The 20,498-nt window shown below is 48.4% G+C and overlaps 1 protein-coding gene across 2 annotated transcripts in view; it reads left to right on the top strand.

Annotated features, from left to right (window-relative positions):
* The first annotated feature begins 4,569 nt into the window (after positions 1-4,569).
* Positions 4,570-20,498, top strand: part of Slip1 (SLo interacting protein 1) — a 177,977-nt gene continuing 162,048 nt past the window's right edge. For both annotated transcript variants that reach the window (XM_089552262.1, XM_089552261.1), the window contains exon 1: positions 4,570-5,066. In XM_089552262.1, coding sequence (XP_089408388.1) covers positions 5,046-5,066 — 21 coding nt within the window. In that variant the 5' untranslated portion in view covers positions 4,570-5,045. The remainder of the gene's footprint in view (positions 5,067-20,498) is intronic.

The following is a 20,498-nucleotide window of genomic DNA, read 5'->3' as shown; positions in this document are numbered from 1 at the left end:
TTGGGCAAATTGGAGCGACATGCTCTGGGCCGAATTACGCGGCAAGAAAAAAACTTTGACGAAAGAAACAAAACACACGCACAAGAACTGTGTGTGTTTTCTTCATTTCATCAACGTGTTCCCCTGCCGAGCCATTCCTCGCAGAATATGGTTTGATGCAGCTTCTTTGTGGCAAATGAGCAAGTCTCTATTAAAATATTATCGTTGGCAGATAGAGTGCATTTTTGTGTTTCAAGATTTCTGTTATTTTAATTCACGCAGATTTTAATTCCGTGGTATTGTTTACCTCTTTATCTCCCCTGCCCTGCCCTGCCTGCCTGTTTTCTTTGCAACGCAAGTTCTAGGCACCGCACGTGAGCCTGAGACACATAGAAACACAGCTCACTCAACGTGTTTTAAACCCAAACAATGATCATAGAACGCGGAGTCCAACCTCCTCGATACCATTGTGTTCCTTATTTGTCTTTTTTTCTACCCTCTACTGATATCAAAACCCTCACGTTCGTATTCATCCTTCTTGCTATATATTTTTGGGCTCGTGCCCTCGTGAGCAGCGGCCCACTTTAGAGCAAAAGCCTCACCGGGTGGTCCTCCTCAATTCCTGCGCGCCCCGACACCGAGCCAATTATTGACACTCTGAATACGCATGCGTCAACGCCTTCCCAAGACTTCTTCTTCTTGGCAGAGGAAAACTACAAAGAAAAAAAAACGAAAAGAACGGGGGGTGGGCGGGTGTGGCTTATTACTTTTTTCTGCAGTTGACTTTTCTTCGCTGCTTCTTTTCTTTTTTTTTTTTAGGAGTGGTGTACCCTTTGTGACAGGCCAGTGCATCTTTTTTTGCCGTTTTTTTCTTTCCGACACTTGAGTATGGGCCCAAGCGCGCTTTCCTCCTTTCTCACTCGTTCAAGCTCTTTAATCGGTCCAAGAGATGCCTAGGTAGTAAAACAAGCCCCGAAGGGCGTGATCGAAGCCCGCAGTTTTCAAATTTTTACGAATCCTGCTGTTTTAGCCCTTTGGTCGAAATGACTACTGCCAGACTGCAACCTACTCAAGAGGGTTTCCTCTAAATACGCTTCGTCATGTCGATTCAATTCACGTCAATCTTCCGACTGCTAGACGGCTTGTTTAGGCCAGTTGGCAAAGCGAATGCGCCGAACAGCCAGGTGGTTCTCGGGTCATGCCCCGCACAGGGACACGATCCCCATAGTGATGGAAGCGAAGCTTAAATGATGTTCTTACCTTTTATCCAAATATACCGCCTGTACCAAAACTGAAAGAAGGTAGCCCATGCATGCAAACAAACGGGGCTACTCATATGATACCGGTGACTCGCATTACAGCTTAGTCTCAGCTGTAGTTTATTTTTCGAGAAAAGCGGAAATTCTTCATGTACATTGTTTTTTTTTTGTTTTGTTTTTTTTGAAGGCGTGCATGCCGTCATGGAAGATTCCTTTTCTTGCAGTAGTTAGTCGCTGTGACTTATTGTTTATAGGTCTTTTTACGTTGTAAATGCATTAAATGAACTAACTGGATTTCATTTGCAAAGGCCTGTTACCTTTCCTGCCAGGTAAACCTGCCTTTCAAGAAGCCATTAACTCAACCCAGTGAGTTCCATTAGTGCTTCTTGTCTCTTTCCTTAACTGAAACTAGCGGCCTTGCCATCTTGTGAAGGCTTAGCCTAGTCTGGTTAGCTTCACATGACGTCACAAGCGCTCGTCTTTTTTTTCTATTGCAGGCGTCCCGTATTAAGAGAGGAAGCCTAAGAAACGAAAAGAAAAGGTCCAAGCTTTAAGAGATCGCGCAGCTGGGCGGCGAGGGTCGGCGAAATATATTAGAGGGAAGGAAATATAAAAGACGAGGGGGAAACGGTATGCAGCCGGGGCCGAATAGAGCCAGCGGAGGACCCGACGAATAAAGGGGCCCCTTAATACCGCCACCCCCCGCTGAGCACAATACTGGGGCTCAGACGCGGGCGGGAGCACCGCGTGGGAGAGAATGCCACCGAGAGATCGGGGATGTGCGCAGCCTGTGTGTGTTGGAAAAGGCCGCGGGATCGCTAGAAGATGGCGAAGGGGAGGGGATTACCGCGCTGAAGTATGGGCATATTACAGGCTTGGATACGCATGTGTGATTCCTTAGATGGGGTGCCGCTAATGCCGGCTGCATTGGAATTGTGGCACTTGCGTTGGATATCGCAAAGTACGTATATGGCCGCTGGGGTAAGTCCTACGGAGATGAGATATGAGATGAGGCGTAGCGATCAGTCAGTGATGGCGGAGCTAATGGCTAACAGCGTTGGCGTTAATGTTCTACAGACTGTGTAGTGTTATGACCGTCACTGGCAATTAAGCATTCTGTTTAGGGTATTGGTTTTGTTTTCTACTTTGTTCACTCGATTAACTGTGAGAGTTTATTTGATTGTGTTTCTTCATTTCAAGCTCTTCGTACGGGGGGAGGCTGGCGGTTAATATTTTCCAGTCATTTTGGTTCGGTTTTATTGGGGTTTAACGTCCCAAAGCGACTCAGGCTATGAGGGACGCCGTAGTGGAGGGCTCCGGAAATTTCGACCACCTGGGGTTCTTTAACGTGCACTGACATCGCACAGTACACGGGCCTCTAGAATTTCGCCTCCATCGAAATTCGACCACCGCGGCTTTAGGAGAGCCAAAACTACTGGACGTCAAATAGTGTAGCCCGTTGGGCCAAAGGTTGGTGCGGGCAGGTAATCATTTTTCCTCTCTACTTTTCTTGCCCGCTGCGACGAATGTCAATCACTGTTCCGATCAGTTCTTGCCTGACTCTTGGATATCGGTAATTTTTATCTGTTTTCATTGTTAGGAAGTTGTTCCTTTTCTGCAATATTAGGTCTTTACAGTTCAATAAACTCAATCATGATTTAAAGTTATACAAGGGCAGGCGGTATGCCTGAAAGACAAGGACTAGCGCGTGCTCTTGTATTTCTCGCCTTTTCATAAGTGTGCCTTCCTGCGCTACTATTTCTTTCCAAAAAGGTTGTGCGCCATCAAGCGCATCTACAAGTTTTGCTAAACTATGTCTCAAGCAATAAGTGCTCTCTCATATATGATTCCCCAAATTCATCACCTCAAGTCAACATGTATATAAGTTACACTGCGCCTTCTATACTGAGAGTCAAGCAAAGCCAGATTGAGTAAGCGTTCTTCTTGTCCCGTTGCTCGAGAACTTTTATACGCTCAGACGCGATTCACTACGCTCTGGTCACCTGAATAATTGCCTCATAGTATGCTCGACGCTAAGTTTTGGTTAGAGACGTTACCTTATGGTTATTTCTTTGTTTTCCCGACTGTGTGAACAGTTAAGTGACTAACTACCATCTGCACAAGCTAATAGACAGAATGCATAGAGGATACAAGTTGAAAACTATTAGCTGGCAATAGCTCTTGGTGCGTAGCCGGTTGTATTAGATCGACACCCGATCAGTTTACCCCCCCCCCCCCCCCCCCCCCCCCCCCCCCCCCCCTCGGATTATAAACCGCTTGGACTGTCGTTTGCTAGGCCTCATATCAAATGCGCAGCAGACCAGTAGTAGCTAGATGAAACAAATTGACCCTGCAAACAATCCTTATAAAAATACGGATCCTCTGCAGGTAATTCTGAAATTTATTACTGCTTTTTTCAATGCAGTTACAGTCAGCTCTCCAACCCACACACACACACACACACGCACACAAAAGCGACAATCCGCACACACAACGTATTGCGCCCTGAACGCGTTTCGCGCCCTTACTGCTTTGGAGACAAGCACACACACCCGCTCACTTCACGGCTCACTCGCTTGCCATCAAATAGACGACCTCCCCGGAATTTCGCCCCTAAAACTGTCACGCTGGTTTCCGCGCAAGTTCAAGAGCAGGCCGCAAGAGGCGTTGCTCCGGCACCATCGCCCCATCTCAGGGCCGCTGCTTCTCCAAAGCCAAGGGAGATGGGAGCACTCTGCGAGCGCACTGAAGAGAACGCGAGGGAAAGGAGGGATCGGCGAGAGAGGATGGAGGAACTGGTCACGTGACCTTGTTTCCCGTTGCTCGCGCGCTGTTCGCACTCTCGCCCTCCAACACAGAGGAAGGAGGCCCCTTCCTTCCTTGCCAAGGAGTGAGAGAACGGTTAACGTAAAAGAGAAAGGGCGACATTGAGATCCTGCATATACTCAGCGGGAAACTAATGGCGAGGAGGAAAGCCGCCGCGCGGGGAGGGAGGAGAGCAAGTGGGGGGAAAGCGAGCAGCGGAAGAGAGCCGTCGTTCGTAGAACCGTCAGAGGCTGGAAACGCAAGCGCTTCGCTCGGCGCGCGTGTGTTGTGGTCCGGCAGCACGCTGGATTGGCATTTGCGCTTTGCCTGAGCGCGCGCGTGTTGACTTAGGAGGACCGGAAGAACCGCCGATTGACCGTCCGGCGGCACTCGCTCGGAGTGCTTGGATTTGTGCATCTCTTCAAACACTTTTCCGAGGGATATTTATCTTCACTCTACCGCACTCGGCGACCACTGAGCTCGGATCTGCCTCACCGTCATGTTGTTGCGATACGACAGTGTCACGTGACAGCGCAGAGGTGCGCGTGCTTCCGACAAGTTTCGGTTGACCGGCTCTGTAACGACCGGAGAAACTGGAAAGGTTTCTTTCGGTCCCACGAGAGGCAGGCAACTCGTTCCTTCGGCTTATTGCGACGACTTACAAACACCAGTGGAGATCGCGCTTCAAACGGGATTTCTGTTCTGCGCACAAACGCAGTGCTTACCTGACATAATAAGCCTTCTTGTCTACTTTGTCGTAAGGTGAAGTGTTCCTTGGTGCAGGTGCTTGGATAAGAAACGAGGATTTGTAGTTTCTGCGAAAATTCCAGCGCACAGCAACTCCCACCTAAGTGTGAACTAGTGGATTCCTCGTCGTCAGTATTCTGCGACTTATTGAAGAGCTAGCGAAGTCTAAGGACGCCCTGGATTTCAATTTATCAGCACGCGGAGTGCATTCTACCAGGATCTAGTGGAACAAGTGGAGTGACTACGCTTTCGAACATGGATTTCGTGGTGCTCAGGGTAAGTCCGGAAACTTTCTCACGTTTGACTGTCAACCGTTGAACGGTCGTTTTCGCCCTCGGCGAGTTCGCTGAGGTTTGACGGCGTGCGACAATAACTCTGTTTTATTATGTTACCTGGATTTGCGGTAAATACGACGCGTGCCGTATTCTGTACCTTGGAAGCGCCTACTCTAATTTTTCTGTTTCATACCAACAGCTTTGGTCTCCGCTTACTATTCATGTAAGTTCGCGAACATCGTGGCGTTGTATAGAATGGCAATTCTCTCTTCTTTCTTTTTTTGAAGATATAACTTATGCCCAACCTCAAGATAAAGTCGACGTAAAGGAGTTCCGATGGCTCTTAATTTTTGCAGGAGTACTTTTTGATGAATGCGGTCAGCGGCAACATTAAATTGTTGTAAATGTTACCGCATGCCTTTTTTTTTTCGAAGAACTGTGTTCATTTTCAATAATCACCACTGCTTGCGGTCTAATTTAAACGCAGCTTGTAGCTGCCGCTTCTATACGGTGTCCCGAAGTTTCGTTGTGACTGCTGCTACACACTTCACAAAGCAACGGAGCGTAGCGATGTACAGATGTTTTTGCTCCTCCAGCGCCAGACACGCACGACCCGAAAGCTTAACAAGTAGGCCGAAAAGAAGAAAAGCTGCCATATTTTCACTTATTTTTTGGCACATCGTTAAGGGAGGATGGCTAACAGAGGGCTGACCGACCATGACAGCCAAATAAATTGCGGCGGACCCCGTTTCTCGTTTTCGGAGCCGACAGCTGTGACAGATCGGCGCCAGCTGGTCACTATTTCACGCTGTGTCACGCAAACACTTGTTCGAATGCCATGGAGTGGCACGATGCGTCTCACGGAGCCGCGACTAATTTACGCACAGACGAAAGCTACGAAATCTACGTTCATTGTAGCGCACCATAAAATGCGGCAGTTTTTTTTTTCTTTTCACTCGAAGTAATTGTTTCTTTCCATGAACAAACTTTGCGCATGCGTGGAAGCTAGCGGCAGTATGCAGGAGTTTTCATGAAATCTACGTTTTTTTCCTACAAGATTTTGATCCTTCGTATGCCTGAAAGGCATATCTGTAAGCCTCATTATTGTCGTTTCTATATCTAAATATTATCTGAGGGGATTTTGTTGCCGGTTTTCAGAGTCAGTAATTATTGTGTCTTAACATATTGATTACGCACTAAAAAGAACACAAATTTAATTCGGGGTCATTTGTTCAGAAAATCATCGACATGCTATAACGATCCCACATTCATACGCTACCGTAAGATGTATAAAATAAATATTAAAGAAGTTATTAATAAATATCAAATATTAATAAATAAATGTGTATAAGACTGAAAAGATTACCGTCACTTCGGGAGGTAGAAATCGTGCTCCATTGAGTCGTTCCTGAGATAAGTCACCGCTCACTATGTAATTCATTGGACAGAATGCACACGATGCATAATGCTATGGCATACATAGATTTACAGGTAGTGCGTAGTTCTTATAGGCTATTGCACACACCGAAACCAAATAATACGCGCGCTATTATTTTCACTTTACCGCCGCAAACTCACCTCTGCGCAAGATGGGTTACGCACAGGGCTGGTTCAGATACCGTGTGGCTCTGTAAGCTAGAGGGCAGTGGTAGGTTCGACATACGACGTGTGATCACTGACTTTTGGAGCGCGTTTCGGTGGAGCCAGCCGACCAGTTGTAGAAAAACACAATGAGGGGACTTCTGCTATGCGTTATTAAGATCGACATCAGCGGGTCTCGTTTGGAACCAGCCAGCACACCTGTTTCCACTGTATATGGCTGCGAGCGACTTCAGCGTGATTACTTTCGGGCCTGCCGCCATGGACCGCACGCACTGAGAGGACCCAGGTGACAGCTGGCTTCAATTACGGAGTTTGCCCGGTTGGAATGCAGGACCAAAACCAGACCCCCTTTTTGAAGTGCCTGCACGTGTAGAACGCCGCCGCCGCCTCGGGGAGACGAACGTTATCTTCCCCATTTGCCGTAGCCATGCCGGGGAACAAAGGGCCTCGTTCCGGTTGCTCTTTGGTGTGCCAAGCACCGCGACAAGCTGGCGGGCATCGTCTCCGACCCAAGCACGAGGAACCACTTTCGGCGTTTTCGTGACCTTGCGTCCGGCCTCGAGCGGCGGGTGTCTTTGATTATCAGCAGATGTCGGTGACCCGCAGAAACCTTCGACTGGCCGGAGGCCATCACCTACCGCAGTCAACGCTACCTCGACGACAACCTTCTTTCCCTCAGACTCCACATGTGACGGGGGCGTGGCCCTAAGTGCAGTGGTGTGTTTGTGCGCACAAGTTTGTGTTGTTTGTGATCTGGGCCCCTCCCACCCCGGCGTGGGCGTCCTCAACCTAGGGACTTTGGGGAACGAGAAGGCTATAAATGTCGAGAACGAATGCGGCAGATCAGCTCACTTCGCCTCATTTTGAGCTCATTTCAACCCTCTTTTGGAGCCTCACTTCAGTCTCTTATGCTTGTAAAAAGATGTAAATAAACCCTCTTGTAATCTTCCTCCCATCACTTAACTCTTTGACTTGGCGGCACTCCTGTCCTGGTGGTGGTGGGAACGGGCGTCGGCTTGACCACGGTTCCGTCAAGCGAGCAGCAGCAGCAGCAGCAGCAGCGAGCTGGCAACGACTCCGAACCGACCCATCATCGCCAACAACGGGTGGCAGCGTCAACAACTGGTTGGCAGCGGTGTGATGAACCGGGTGACATGGCGCTGCATCTGCGGGTGAGTGTTTGGTTTTTGCTTTGGATCCTCCAGGCTTCAGATTCTGGGTTAATAATTTGAACTGCTGGTTGATCGGTGTTTGTATGTCTGTAGCACAGAGGTAGTTGCACAGAATCACCATGAGCGAGCAAAACCAATATTTAAAAGCAGCGACCGTGGACCTGACGAGGTTGTCGAGGACAGAACTGTTGTTCTTGTGCGATGAGTTAGGAGTGGATGTGGAGGAAAGAGCGGAAGATTCGGATATTGTCCAGGCAATCCAAAATTTGGAAACGGAGGAAGAGGATGATTTTGAAATTGCTTGGGATAATATGCAGAAGTGGGCAAAAGAAGAGCAGCGTAAAACAGCTGAGGAAGTACAGCTACAGGAGCGTAAAAGCGCTGAGGAAGCGGAAAGAGTGAGACTAGAGGCACAGCTACAGGAAAGTAGAAGAGCTCGGGAAGAGCGTATGCAGAAACTAGCAGCGGAGCTAAAAGAGCTTAAACTCGAGGCTGAGAAAAGGCGGCTCGCAATGCTCAGTGGTCTTAATGGGAACGAAGTAGCAATGAGTGACGCTATCTCCGTCCAGACATGGCCTTCAATGTTCCAGTCCATCGCCGAGTTAGAGAGACATGACGCCATAATACAGGATTGCGAAATGGCGCAAAACCGGCATGGATGGCACACGACAGAGCACGGCCAAAATAGAGAGGCTACAGAGACCGTCTCCGAGTTAGCTAAGTGTAACTCCGCGAGAGCTCGTTCAGAAAACGAGTGGAGGGGGCATGGATGGCGTCGGACAAAGCCGAGCCAAGAGAGACTTCCCAAGCTAGCTAAACAGACCGTCGCCCAGTCAGGTAGTCGCAAACCTGCGAATAAGGGCCGAGAAACGGATTCTAACCGGCACCCGCGGTTTAGAATAGAGAGAGCTCCAAAGAGAGGCTGTGCAGTGAGAGTAGGAACCGTGGCCGATTTGGTTAAGCGTGAGGACGCTAGAAAGGGGCCTGTACAGGGGACTAACCGGCACGGGTGTGAAAGGGATAACTTCCCCAAAGGTAGACGTTTCGAAAAGGATACAAAGGGAAGCCCTTTAGTGATTGAGAATCGTGGCAACTGTGAGTTAAAGCGTCACTACGGCGTCAGTGAACAAGCCAATGTTGTGGCTACCTCGGCGAAGCTGGCGAATAAAGAGTGTGGAGCTGCTGTTGGGTTAAAACGCAGTATTGAACGCCATGCTGAGAAAAAGGACGAGAGGCCGATTCTAGACGAGCAGTGGGTTTCAGAGGAAACCACTCAGAGCGTGAGTGACCAAGCCAGTGTTGTGGATATCTCGGCGAAGCTGGCGTATCAAGAGTGCGAAGCTGCTGTTGAGTTAAAACGCAGTATTGAAAGCCAGGCTGAGACACAGGAAGAGAGCCCGATTCGAAAAGAGCAGTGCGTTTCGGAGGAAAGCACTGAGAGCGATGAGCCAGCTGCAGAGGACTACCTTCAGGGGAGCGAACTGCTCATTTCCGGGGCAGCTGAAGGTCCGTCTGTCAGCTCTGTGGAGATGACCATCTGTTGCGAAGGCAAAGAGGTCAAATTTGTGCCTAATGAAGGATTAGGCAAGTCATGTCAAAAGCTGGAGGAGACAGACTTTGTTCAGGCGACGCACGTGGAAAGTTCTAAGCGAAAAAGAAAAAGGGCGAGGCCAAAAAGGAAACGGATGAAATGTCAGGCCCTAAATTCACGTGTGCGGACAGGTGCTAGTGTTAGCACAGATGGAAATGCGGCAGAAGGGAAAGAGAAGCCTTCCCGCATTAGAGCTCGCAAGCTTGCGGCTAAAGTTACTGGTCAGGCGACACGCGTGGATTGTTGTAAACCTGACCGCAGTAACAGAAAGGGGAGACCGCATCTTCCAAGCAGAGCAGGAGGGGGTTTTTTCAAAGGGCATCGACCTGCGGGAAAGCCCAGACAACCCGTACCTGACAAGAAGGCGGAAAGGGAAAAAGCAAAGCGGCCCGAGAGACCGGGAGGCGCTAGGTTGCGCGACCCTCTGCGTATGCGTGCACAGGGATTGAGCAATAGGGACCCCGCACGCAGGCGTCTTCACCGCGCGCAATTGAAAAGAAGGATGCGTCCTTCACTTTCGGCACTGGATTCCCGGAAGCGCGCAGGGCGAAAGGGTAGCCGAGCTTCGTGCTGGGGGCGAGAACAAAGAACAGCTTCTCGCGCTGGTCGCGGTGCGTCGCCAAGAGCCGGTTCTCGACTTTGCATGCCCTACCAAGGCTTTCTGAGCGTGTCGAGAGGGCGCGGAGACGACAGAAGGAGTCGTAGATGGCTTTTTTCAGTGGCCTTTTGTAACGAAATGACAGCAGTGTCATCAGTCAAAGCGCGACCCCAGAGGGCGCGTCTGAAGGGCTAATCACTTCGACACGGCGGAGGTGAGTCAGCCCTCACGCCCGCGGAGCCATTCGAAGTAGCTGGTTTTTTGTTCCTTTTTTTTTGTGGGCTAAATCGAGAAGGGAAAGGCTACTTTGTTTTGAGCTAAAGATTTAGAGTGATCGGACGTTACTGTGTTTTCTCTTAAAATTGAGATAAAGATTAAAGTCTGAGTTAGGAATTGCGAGTGTTAAGTTGACACGCTACGACGTTATGAGAGCACTCGCAGGAGTTTAGCGAAGATTTGTGAGTAGACTATGTGCTGTCTGCATAGTTGGAACTGTTCAGAGCATTCAAGTCTTGCTGTGTTTGAAGGTTGGCACAGGTTTCTGTTGTATCGATAGTAGACTCAGACGTGTCAGACTTGGTTGAGATACCAAGATCTTGTTGCTACATTAACGCCAGTGTAGCTAATGCCTTGCCAAAGGCAAAGAAAGTGCGTGTATTTGGGCTCATTTGCGTACTCGTGTTTCCTGGCGCGTGGTTATTATCCGATTGCGGTATTCGGAGATTAACCGAATGAACTGAAAGTGCTGAATTTTGTGGAGAACAGCTGTAGCAGCTTGTGTATAGGTAATGGTGCCTGACACAATGAGTATAAGAGAAGTATTGCGCCAGTACTGGAAGGAGTACCGATTTTGATGAGCAGTCGCATTTTTTGTGAGTTAACTGGAGCAGTTGATTCTCAGTCTCGAGCGATCAAGGTTCTTTGAGAAGAGCCAGAGGATTAAACTGAGCGTGGGCCAAATTTTAAGGAGACTTTCATTCGGGTGGTATTGGGGATCAGAGCTTGATTGATACGGAATGGAGTTTCTATTCAAAATTTGTGGGCTTTGACACACCACCGCTTATCGTACAACGTGGCAGTCTGTCTATGGCAACCTCAGATGTGACGCGGACGCTCGCTTTGACCCTAAATTCGGGCAAAATTGAGGGGTCAGTATTCTGGAGCAGGATTTTGTTTGGAACTAAAAGGAAGCCTGGTGGGTCTTGAGTGAATTCCAAGCGCTTGCGCGTGGAGCGGTGCTTTGTTGTTTGGAACGTCCCATCTGTGCTTTCCTTTGTTGGTGGTTTGGTGTTTTGTGTTTGCCTTGGGAGTTGATGTTGCAAGCCAAGATAGCAACGTGGACGCGAGCCCATCTCTTCCTGCCCAGCGGTGGGGAACGCTGGCCATTCGAGATTTTCCGGGCCGCGGAGGAGCTATTAAGATCGACATCAGCGGGTCTCGTTTGGAACCAGCCAGCACACCTGTTTCCACTGTATATGGCTGCGAGCGACTTCAGCGTGATTACTTTCGGGCCTGCCGCCATGGACCGCACGCACTGAGAGGACCCAGGTGACAGCTGGCTTCAATTACGGAGTTTGCCCGGTTGGAATGCAGGACCAAAACCAGACCCCCTTTTTGAAGTGCCTGCACGTGTAGAACGCCGCCGCCGCCTCGGGGAGACGAACGTTATCTTCCCCATTTGCCGTAGCCATGCCGGGGAACAAAGGGCCTCGTTCCGGTTGCTCTTTGGTGTGCCAAGCACCGCGACAAGCTGGCGGGCATCGTCTCCGACCCAAGCACGAGGAACCACTTTCGGCGTTTTCGTGACCTTGCGTCCGGCCTCGAGCGGCGGGTGTCTTTGATTATCAGCAGATGTCGGTGACCCGCAGAAACCTTCGACTGGCCGGAGGCCATCACCTACCGCAGTCAACGCTACCTCGACGACAACCTTCTTTCCCTCAGACTCCACATGTGACGGGGGCGTGGCCCTAAGTGCAGTGGTGTGTTTGTGCGCACAAGTTTGTGTTGTTTGTGATCTGGGCCCCTCCCACCCCGGCGTGGGCGTCCTCAACCTAGGGACTTTGGGGAACGAGAAGGCTATAAATGTCGAGAACGAATGCGGCAGATCAGCTCACTTCGCCTCATTTTGAGCTCACTTCAACCCTCTTTTGGAGCCTCACTTCAGTCTCTTATGCTTGTAAAAAGATGTAAATAAACCCTCTTGTAATCTTCCTCCCATCACTTAACTCTTTGACTTGGCGGCACTCCTGTCCTGGTGGTGGTGGGAACGGGCGTCGGCTTGACCACGGTTCCGTCAAGCGAGCAGCAGCAGCAGCAGCGAGCTGGCAACGACTCCGAACCGACCCATCAGCGCCAACAACTGGTGGCAGCGTCAACAGCGTTCTCCCTCACAAATGGCTCCGAAGCCCCATAAGCGTACTCTCGTTAAGTCTACCTCGCTTGATTCGAACATCCTGCTTGTTCGAACTGCCGTTTCATTCCAGCCCACAAATTGGGTGACAGAGAAGGCTTCTCCTAATTAAAAGCCCGCGTTGGAGAAATGTTGGAACAAATAGATGGAGTTGGAACAAATGTTCACTCTCATGCGTGCCTCAGTTGTCCAGCGGGAATTAAGTTTAATGAATTAACTTACGTCTTAGTGAGCTTAGCGTAATATCTTGAAAGCTACTCGAGGACGCCTCTATAGCATTACTCTACTTAGCTGATGCTCAGTTTCTGTACACGTACAGTCAATCTGGGTTTCTTCGATAGTCGTGCCTTGCCCAAGGATATGCTCCGCTACACAAACCTTGGTTTATTGATTTATTTGTTATTCGTCAAAGGCCCAAAATTGAGATTACGTGAAGGGTGCGTTGACAAAGAGGTATTATTTCGGGTATAGATTATCTTTGACGGCAGATTTGAAGTAAACGGTATTGACGATGGTCTCCACTTCGGATGGAAGGCCATTCCAGTCGTCGGCTTTTCTAAGAAAAAAAAAAAGACTACCGATACGTTATTGCGCGAGATTGCTCGGGGCAAACAGCATTAGGGTGGGAAACACGGTATATCCGGTGAGCGCGCGTGATAAAAACATCTCAAATACGTCCGCACGCCCTACTAAATCGTTACCGCTACTATAAACCATTTCTACAGAGCGTATAACACACGGAAATGCGGCGTTTTATCTTTATCCAGTTTCCGGAGTTCGAAGCGGGGCACTTTAAAAACAAACGCGAGCAGAGCAAAAGTCAGTGAACTTCGCGAAGTCGGCTTTCCGCGCGGACGGAGAAAATCCTTCCTCGCTCATTTCCTTTTCATGCTCGCTCGCAACGGCTGCTGGCCGCCGCCTCCATTTCCTCGGCCGCAACCAAACGGAAGCGAAGAAAACAAGCCTAGCGAATGCCCCGCGTGTGCGTCCGAGCGTCGTCTGCAGTCGCGTTCATGCGAACGGCACCCTTTCCCTCTGCCAAGTTCATCCTTCTCCGCTCCGTGTCCGGGTGTGCAAAGTGGTTGTGCCGATTACATCTGCGACCGCTGCTGCAATCCGGCCGCGACCGATTCAATTCGCGACCCTTTACTGCCGCATCAACCCCTGCCCTCCTCCCCTCTCACTTCTTTCCTCCTTTCATCGCCCGCGGCAGCCGTAAATATACTATATAGCCGGCGAAGTCGGTTCGGGGGCACGGTTCGTTGTTTCGTTTGCAGAGCGATGCTGCTTTGCCCGCTCATTGTGCTTGGCTGGTTTTCTTTTTGAATGCAACTGATCTGCACTTCGTGGGAACTACAACCAAATGCACTCCTTCTATTATTATGCTTAGGCAAATTTGTGTGTCGTTATCAATAAAAGTTTGTCAGACTGACGAGGAATCGTTTAAGGGAATTTGTGTGGGATATGGCGTCGATGCGCATTGATTACTCGGCGTAGATATATGCAGAGCCCAACTAAATCAAATAAATTCCTCGTAATTAACATTGGTGTTGTTTATGCTTAAACATGAAAAAAAAAAAACAGTATTCCGTGTTTACCAAATGTTAAGGAATGTTCAGCGCGTGAAAACTACAACCTGTTATTAACTCTCTGTAGGCTGGAGTATGCTGCGCGTTTTATACGAAATACGCAGAACTGAGGAAAGGTGATATATTAGGATGTCTGAGTGGACACCATCAGAAAGCCGTCATCGGACACGGCATAGAGTCAGGTAGAGGGGCTAATTTCGGAAACTCTCCGAAATAACGACACCACGTCTGGTACAAAGGAGAATAATTGAGTGTTCTGGGGAATATGTTCCATTATATCTTCAGCGAGCTCTACTCAGATCATCATGTTGATAACTATGTTACGAAGCTTAACAGCGCAGTGTGTTTCACAGAGTCCTACGATGCACAGCCCTCAGAAACATACGGAGACCGTTATGATGGAAGCGCCCGTTTCATCCCAATTTGTTTAAACTATAAATAAGGCCAACGCGTAAAAAAAAAAAATATCGCTTCTGTCTGTTGCGAAATATGGCATCGATGTGAAAAAAAAAAATTATAGAGTTCTACGGCCTGTCCAGCTTGGGTCGCGGGGAGCACTTTTTGAACGATGAAGTCGTTCTCCTGGCTTCTATTTTATCCCCAGGCCATTTTTTGCTCCAGCCGAAGATCTCCTCCCTCTGGATTTGCCGCTTGAAATGCGTTGCCTCCCTTGTAAGGCGGACCCCTTTTTAATGTTTTCGTTCTAGAAAATGCTCACTTTTCCCTGACTGCCGTATCGAGAACGGCCAGGGAAAAGGAACGCAAGACGACTGTGCCGGTCATTCGTCAAAATTTAAGAAAGAAAGAAAACATGACTTCGTCGTCCAAATTCCCTATAGGTCATATATACCGAGCGCGTGCGCGCTGGAACATCATCGTGTGGACGGAAAATACCTATCAGAATGCATCCCTTGACACTTTCTCGGGAACAGCCAAAACTGTTAAGCCACTACTGGGCGCACATCTCGGACCGTTATAAATGAAACAAAAAAGCCTCATTCATTCCACTCAAAAGAATGCAAGTTACACATAAGAGCCTCTGACAGACGAACGCAAAGGAAACCTAAAGACCCATCTGAGGGGTCGTCTAGCTGGGACCTCTTCGGTGTACAGGAGTTCTTTCGAGTCAAAAGTTCTTCCTGAATGTCATTCCTCCCAAGGCATTGAGGGCTGTCAGGGTAGAGCACAATTTGAACTCAGTTCTATGCGCGCAGCTGTACGTAGTCTTACTTTCGTAAGCCGGGGTCATCTCCTACGTCTGGGCTGTAAGCAACAAGGAAGATTGCAGCAGAGTTCAAATAGCGGTTCTTTTAGTCTATGGGCGTTGAGTACAGAAGTTGGTTTTCAGGTATTCCATCTATATTCTCATTTCATTTTATTCCTTCGATGCTTCGTCCTTTACCCTTATTGGCGCTTTTTTTTTCTGTTGAAATAATAAGCTTTTGTTCAAGTAAATAAATGGCATTTAATTCCTTCTCGGTAATAAGTTTTCATTACACGAGACGTGGAGATTCAATCAATCAATCAATTTTATTTCCTTAAAGACCCCTTTTCAGGGGCATTACATAAGGGGTGGGTACAACGTTTGGTGCGACAAAGTAATCATGCGTTATGATGATGACAAAAAGGTGTTAGCTCTGCGTGCGAAGTTCGCGGGACAGGTTATTGTTGCAATGTCAGCGGGAAGGCCATTCCAGTCCGCGGCGGTGCGTGAAAAAAATGAAGCTGCGAAGGTGACTGTGCGTGCACGTGGACGGCTGATCTGGAGTTGATGGAGAGTGCGGTGAGATATGCGTGCCGGAGGGACCATGTAGGGTGCAGTTCGTAGATGGCTGTAAAAGAACTTGTGAAATAATAAAAGATTGGACGAACACGGGTCAAGGTGTTCTCCTTTGCACGTGACCGTTTTGTGTTACGCAATCTTGTTACGTAGAAATATGCGGGAATTAGCCCAGCGAAGAGTTTTACTCGGCGTTTCATCTGTGAATTTGACGAGGACGCCTGAATTACAGTTGCTGACCACAAAACGTTGGAGGCCAAAGCTAAATGTTGGGATTATTCTTCCAATCCACAGGGCAATCATTTGCTCCCGCAATGAACGGCAATCGCAGAAGCTTCCAAGTTTTTGCTAAGCTAGTTCTGAAAGTCTGCTTCTTTCGCTATATTCTGAGCTTTGGAAACACGCACGCAATCAACCTCCTGCTGCCTGCTCTCTTGTGGAATATGTGTGTACAATTTTGTGGATTACGAAAGGACGAATGAGGTGATTTCCCTGTCGAACTGCGTCTGGAGACAACCCATAGACCTTGAATGGAAATACTCTGTTAGCTTGCGTCTTTGAACGTCATGGAGTGAGAATTGCCGTAATAGAGCTCATTCTCCTGGGTCTGCCTTGTGTGGATATTCCAGAGATGTCGAAGGGACCAAAAGACGTATTTTTCTAGCGACCGGTGTTTTATAGACGGTCGGCAGACCGTGAATAGAAGTAAAGTAATTCGCTAACACTCGTCTCTTGTAGACATCTAGAAATTATGAACGGCAAGAGGAAGCCTTTAAGATGACAACAAACTGAATTAAGAGTCCATAAAAGTCATAGGCGTTATTCGTAAGAGGCCTGCCAGGTTTCAAACGCTTCGAGAATGAACATAATTTTTTTTTGTGCGCACGCATCATCAGGGAAGCTATGCCTTCGCTAATAGAACAAGAAATTTACGGAAAGAAACGAATACGTCACCACAGGTGATGCTGCCAACTGTTTGGAAATTGCACCCGTGATGTCGTATGCGTTTCTTTCCTCGCCTGTCCTCGTAATGTTCGCGCGTTTTTAACTTCCCTGGACATGAGCCAACTGTCCCACGGGAACGTTTTGCTAAAGTACCACGCCTTTTTTTTTCTTCGGGGGGGGCGTTGGGAATCGCGTGTCAGTAAGACGAATATCACTTCGTTTCGTCTTTCCTGCCCTGTGAGAAAGCTGTCCACAAAGAGCACTGCAATCTCTTCCTGGGAGAAGGGAATCCCCCTTTTCGGAAGCAGCTTTCTGTCAGAAGCTCGACGCTGCCTACCACTGCGAGCCCTGACCCGTTTAACCCTTCAAGGGGGGTCGCGCGATGTCGACGAGGTCGAAACAAGAAACTCTTGCGCCCCGCGTGCGAGAAGCTAATTCTTCTTTCCTCGGACTCTCTCTCTCTCTCGGGTTGAACCAGCAACGCCATGTAGCCATTTTTCACCTGACTGCACTCGCTCACAGCCACTGACACTACGCTTCTTTATTTTATGCTCCTGTCCGGCGTTCTGTCATTTTGCTCTTTTATGGCCCTCAGCATTGCATGCGTCGTAGGCAAGCGCGCGCGAAGGTCAGTGCGTGTCGGTGGATGGGGTTCAAAGGGTGTACGCAAGTAGGAAAGTGTAGGTAACGGAGTGAAAAACGTCTTCTTAGAGAGAAAACGTTTGGAAGTCCTGTTGGGCTAACATCCCCTAGACTTTCTTCCTCATCTAGGTGGCGTTGGCTGGGCGGAAAGGCTTCATATGCTGTTAACGGATAAACAGTGCAACACTGTCTGAGCCTCGGATAGCGTCAGCCATTAACAAATGTTTCAAGGAGCCAAGACACGCAGCTGGTTTATACCGCAAACATCCGCTTTTTTTGTGTTCTTAATTATGCCACCAGACGCCGGACTGGGGTCGTAGTGCAAGGCCGACAGTCTTTTGTCTACCTGTTAAGTGTTATTAGTGGCAAGTAACAAATTAACACAATGATACTGAAATTCTGTAATGTAACGCGCAGTCTCTCTGATCTCGCACTTTTTAAACGCTCACATGTTTGTATGCAGTGCCGAGAGGCACGTGTAATGCATGGTATACACAGCAACTTGCAGAAACTTTAACAACCTAGCAAACTACCGAGCTCAATATCTTGCAGAAAATACTTTCACGGGATATGTTGTAACAGAGCAGCTGGCCTCACAAATTATTAACCTTCAGGGACGATTGTTTGCACGCAATAAAGAAATTGTTCACAGATTCCAGACGTTTGGCCAGGAAATACGATGAGATGGTTTTCATTTAGTTAAGCAGGGTCGGTTTATGGGTCATTCTTCGAAAAGCCGGTTGTGGGCACTGGACGGTTTCATTTTAACCGTGTATTTCTAGAACTCCTTTCTTTAAAAAAAAAATCGGGTTCAGCATAATTTCAGCATGCACAATTTCTTCCTCTTTCGCTCGCCCTTAAATCCACCTCATAGGTAACCTGTTATTAGGATTTATTTGCTCGTTTCTGAATGAACACCCGGGAGCAAAATTGGTGTGTACCAGGCTGCCTTCGGATAGGTTTCACTGTCGCACCACTTTCCGGCTCCACCCTGCTGTCGAGACAGGTTAAGAGGAGAGAGTTTTTTTTTTTTTTCCTTTTTAAACCTAGTGCATTTCAATTTGTTCGTTTCGATTCGTGGCGCTCATACTTTGCGAAAGCACTGAAAGGTGTCGCAGGAAAAGCAAGCGACAAAACGGCGCGTCGTACACTTTTACTGCCGACAATCTGTACCGAGCGCGCTATACATATCCTCGAAGTGAGGAAGTCTTGAAAGTGCACCTGAAGTTATCTCTTCGGGACCAACTGCGCTGCCGCAACCATTAGACTCTTCATGTATATCCATTACTAACTCCCTCAGGAATTACCTGCAAAGGGATATCGGCCATTGTTACTCTCCACGGAATAGTTCGTCGGGGGATTCTGAGTGGTATATTTAATCCTACTTTAGACAGTTTTCGCGAAAAGTATAGGTGTCAGTCGTGTTCCATCGTTTGTCGTGTCCTGCTGTCAAGACACCTGCTTTCATTCAGCAGATTGGGCAGCAGTTACTTAGTGCCTTGACTATCATAACTGACTGGTCAGTAAGTGCCGGTTTCCGGCAAGCAATAGACCTTATGCAAAATTGCTGCCATCTATCGGAGAAAAGAAGAACCAGCGTAAATCCGCCATGTTGGAGGATGACTGAAGCTCGTTCCGCCTCTGCTCTCTGGATTTAGGCGTGCCCTGCGTTAGCTTCCTTACTGCTGTGCTGGCTCGAAAATCTTGTTTACTGTCACTTGAGCCTGTAAACATGACTGAATGGTCAGTCGACCTGTTTCTGATGCCCAAGTTTCCAAGCGACTTCGCAGACACTTACTACGCGTCCAAAACACTTTCCGAACGCCACCGGGTACGGAGATACAAGTTTTTCACGGAGTCCTACATCAGTTTACCGACGCTGAACACCAAGAAATGTACGAAGCAAGTGTAATTTTCGTTTACGGCTAAAAATGTGCGCATTTCAGTCTAGTTTGAGTCAGTTTTTATTTGGTTGGATACTTTTTGCGAACGGGCATGCCGCTTGAATTGCTGCTGTTGTGGTAGCGTTTTCTGTGTGTTGCGTCGACACCGAAAGCAAACGATAGTAAACTTCACGCTCATGTTGTCAGTGTGGAAAAAAGTGGCCTGTCAACATGCGACGCTTTTCATTTTCCTTGAAAAGTTCATACAGCATTTGTTTGTTTGCCCTAGTGCTCTAGCGCACAGAGCCCCTAGTTTGCCCTAGTGCCCTAGACAGAGAAAGAAAATACGTTATTATTATTACCGGCCACATAGACCCCTAGGTCCTCGCACGACCCCACTACACAACTGTTTACCATTCTTGGACTATCGCCGTTAAAAACACGTAGCCCGTGAATGCAGCAGTGTCTATGGCTTTACCACGACGAGCAAGCAGTTATGCACTGAGATTTTTGGAGGATTCTACATGCGTTATGCATTCCCGCTACTAGTTGGAACTATGGTACCGCTTGAGCGGCTTCCCTTACGGTCCTTTATTTTTTTTTACACAACACACGGTTTCGTGGAAACCGGTCGGTTAAGTGAAATCGCTACATGCAATCAAGCCGTCGCTCCACAAAATAGGCACCTTTCCCTGGTCTAACAGAAACGATTGACTGACTTGCAGTGCACAAACGTTCCGTGCCACGGGCACTTGATACTTGCTGGTGTTTCCGTCGAAACAAATATTCACACTTAAAACTAACGCGTGTAACCGCTGCGGCGGATAACGCTAGGAGCGACGGTTCTCACAAAGCGCGACCCGTACCACTGAACAGCTGATCACGATTACTCTCTTGCGAGGCCGATAATAGCAGCATTTCACGGGCAATCGCAGGAGAAAAACTACTTTTGTGTGATATTTTCTTCGTGCCTACAAAGCTTATTTCTAATTTCGTTCGCTACATAGCGATAACGAAATGCGTTTCGCGACGTCTCGACATGTAGCGACGGTACTGCAACATTTGTGTCGCCGATGTCGGGGATCGCAGTCCAAAAATAGAAATGCGCTCAGATCAAGTGCTCTTGCCTTTTTTCCCTGGGCGTCTGTGTGACCCTTCTGCGTAAAGCAAGGCAGTAAGCAATATGTGGGCATACTGAGGACGGTGAAACTCGAGCGCGCG

Source organism: Amblyomma mixtum, chromosome 7, assembly GCF_055824585.1.
Source record: "Amblyomma mixtum isolate Tamu chromosome 7, ASM5582458v1, whole genome shotgun sequence".
Lineage (NCBI taxonomy): Eukaryota > Metazoa > Arthropoda > Arachnida > Ixodida > Ixodidae > Amblyomma > Amblyomma mixtum.
Note: the sequence above shows the minus strand (reverse complement) of the source record. Positions and strands in the feature narration are given on the sequence as shown.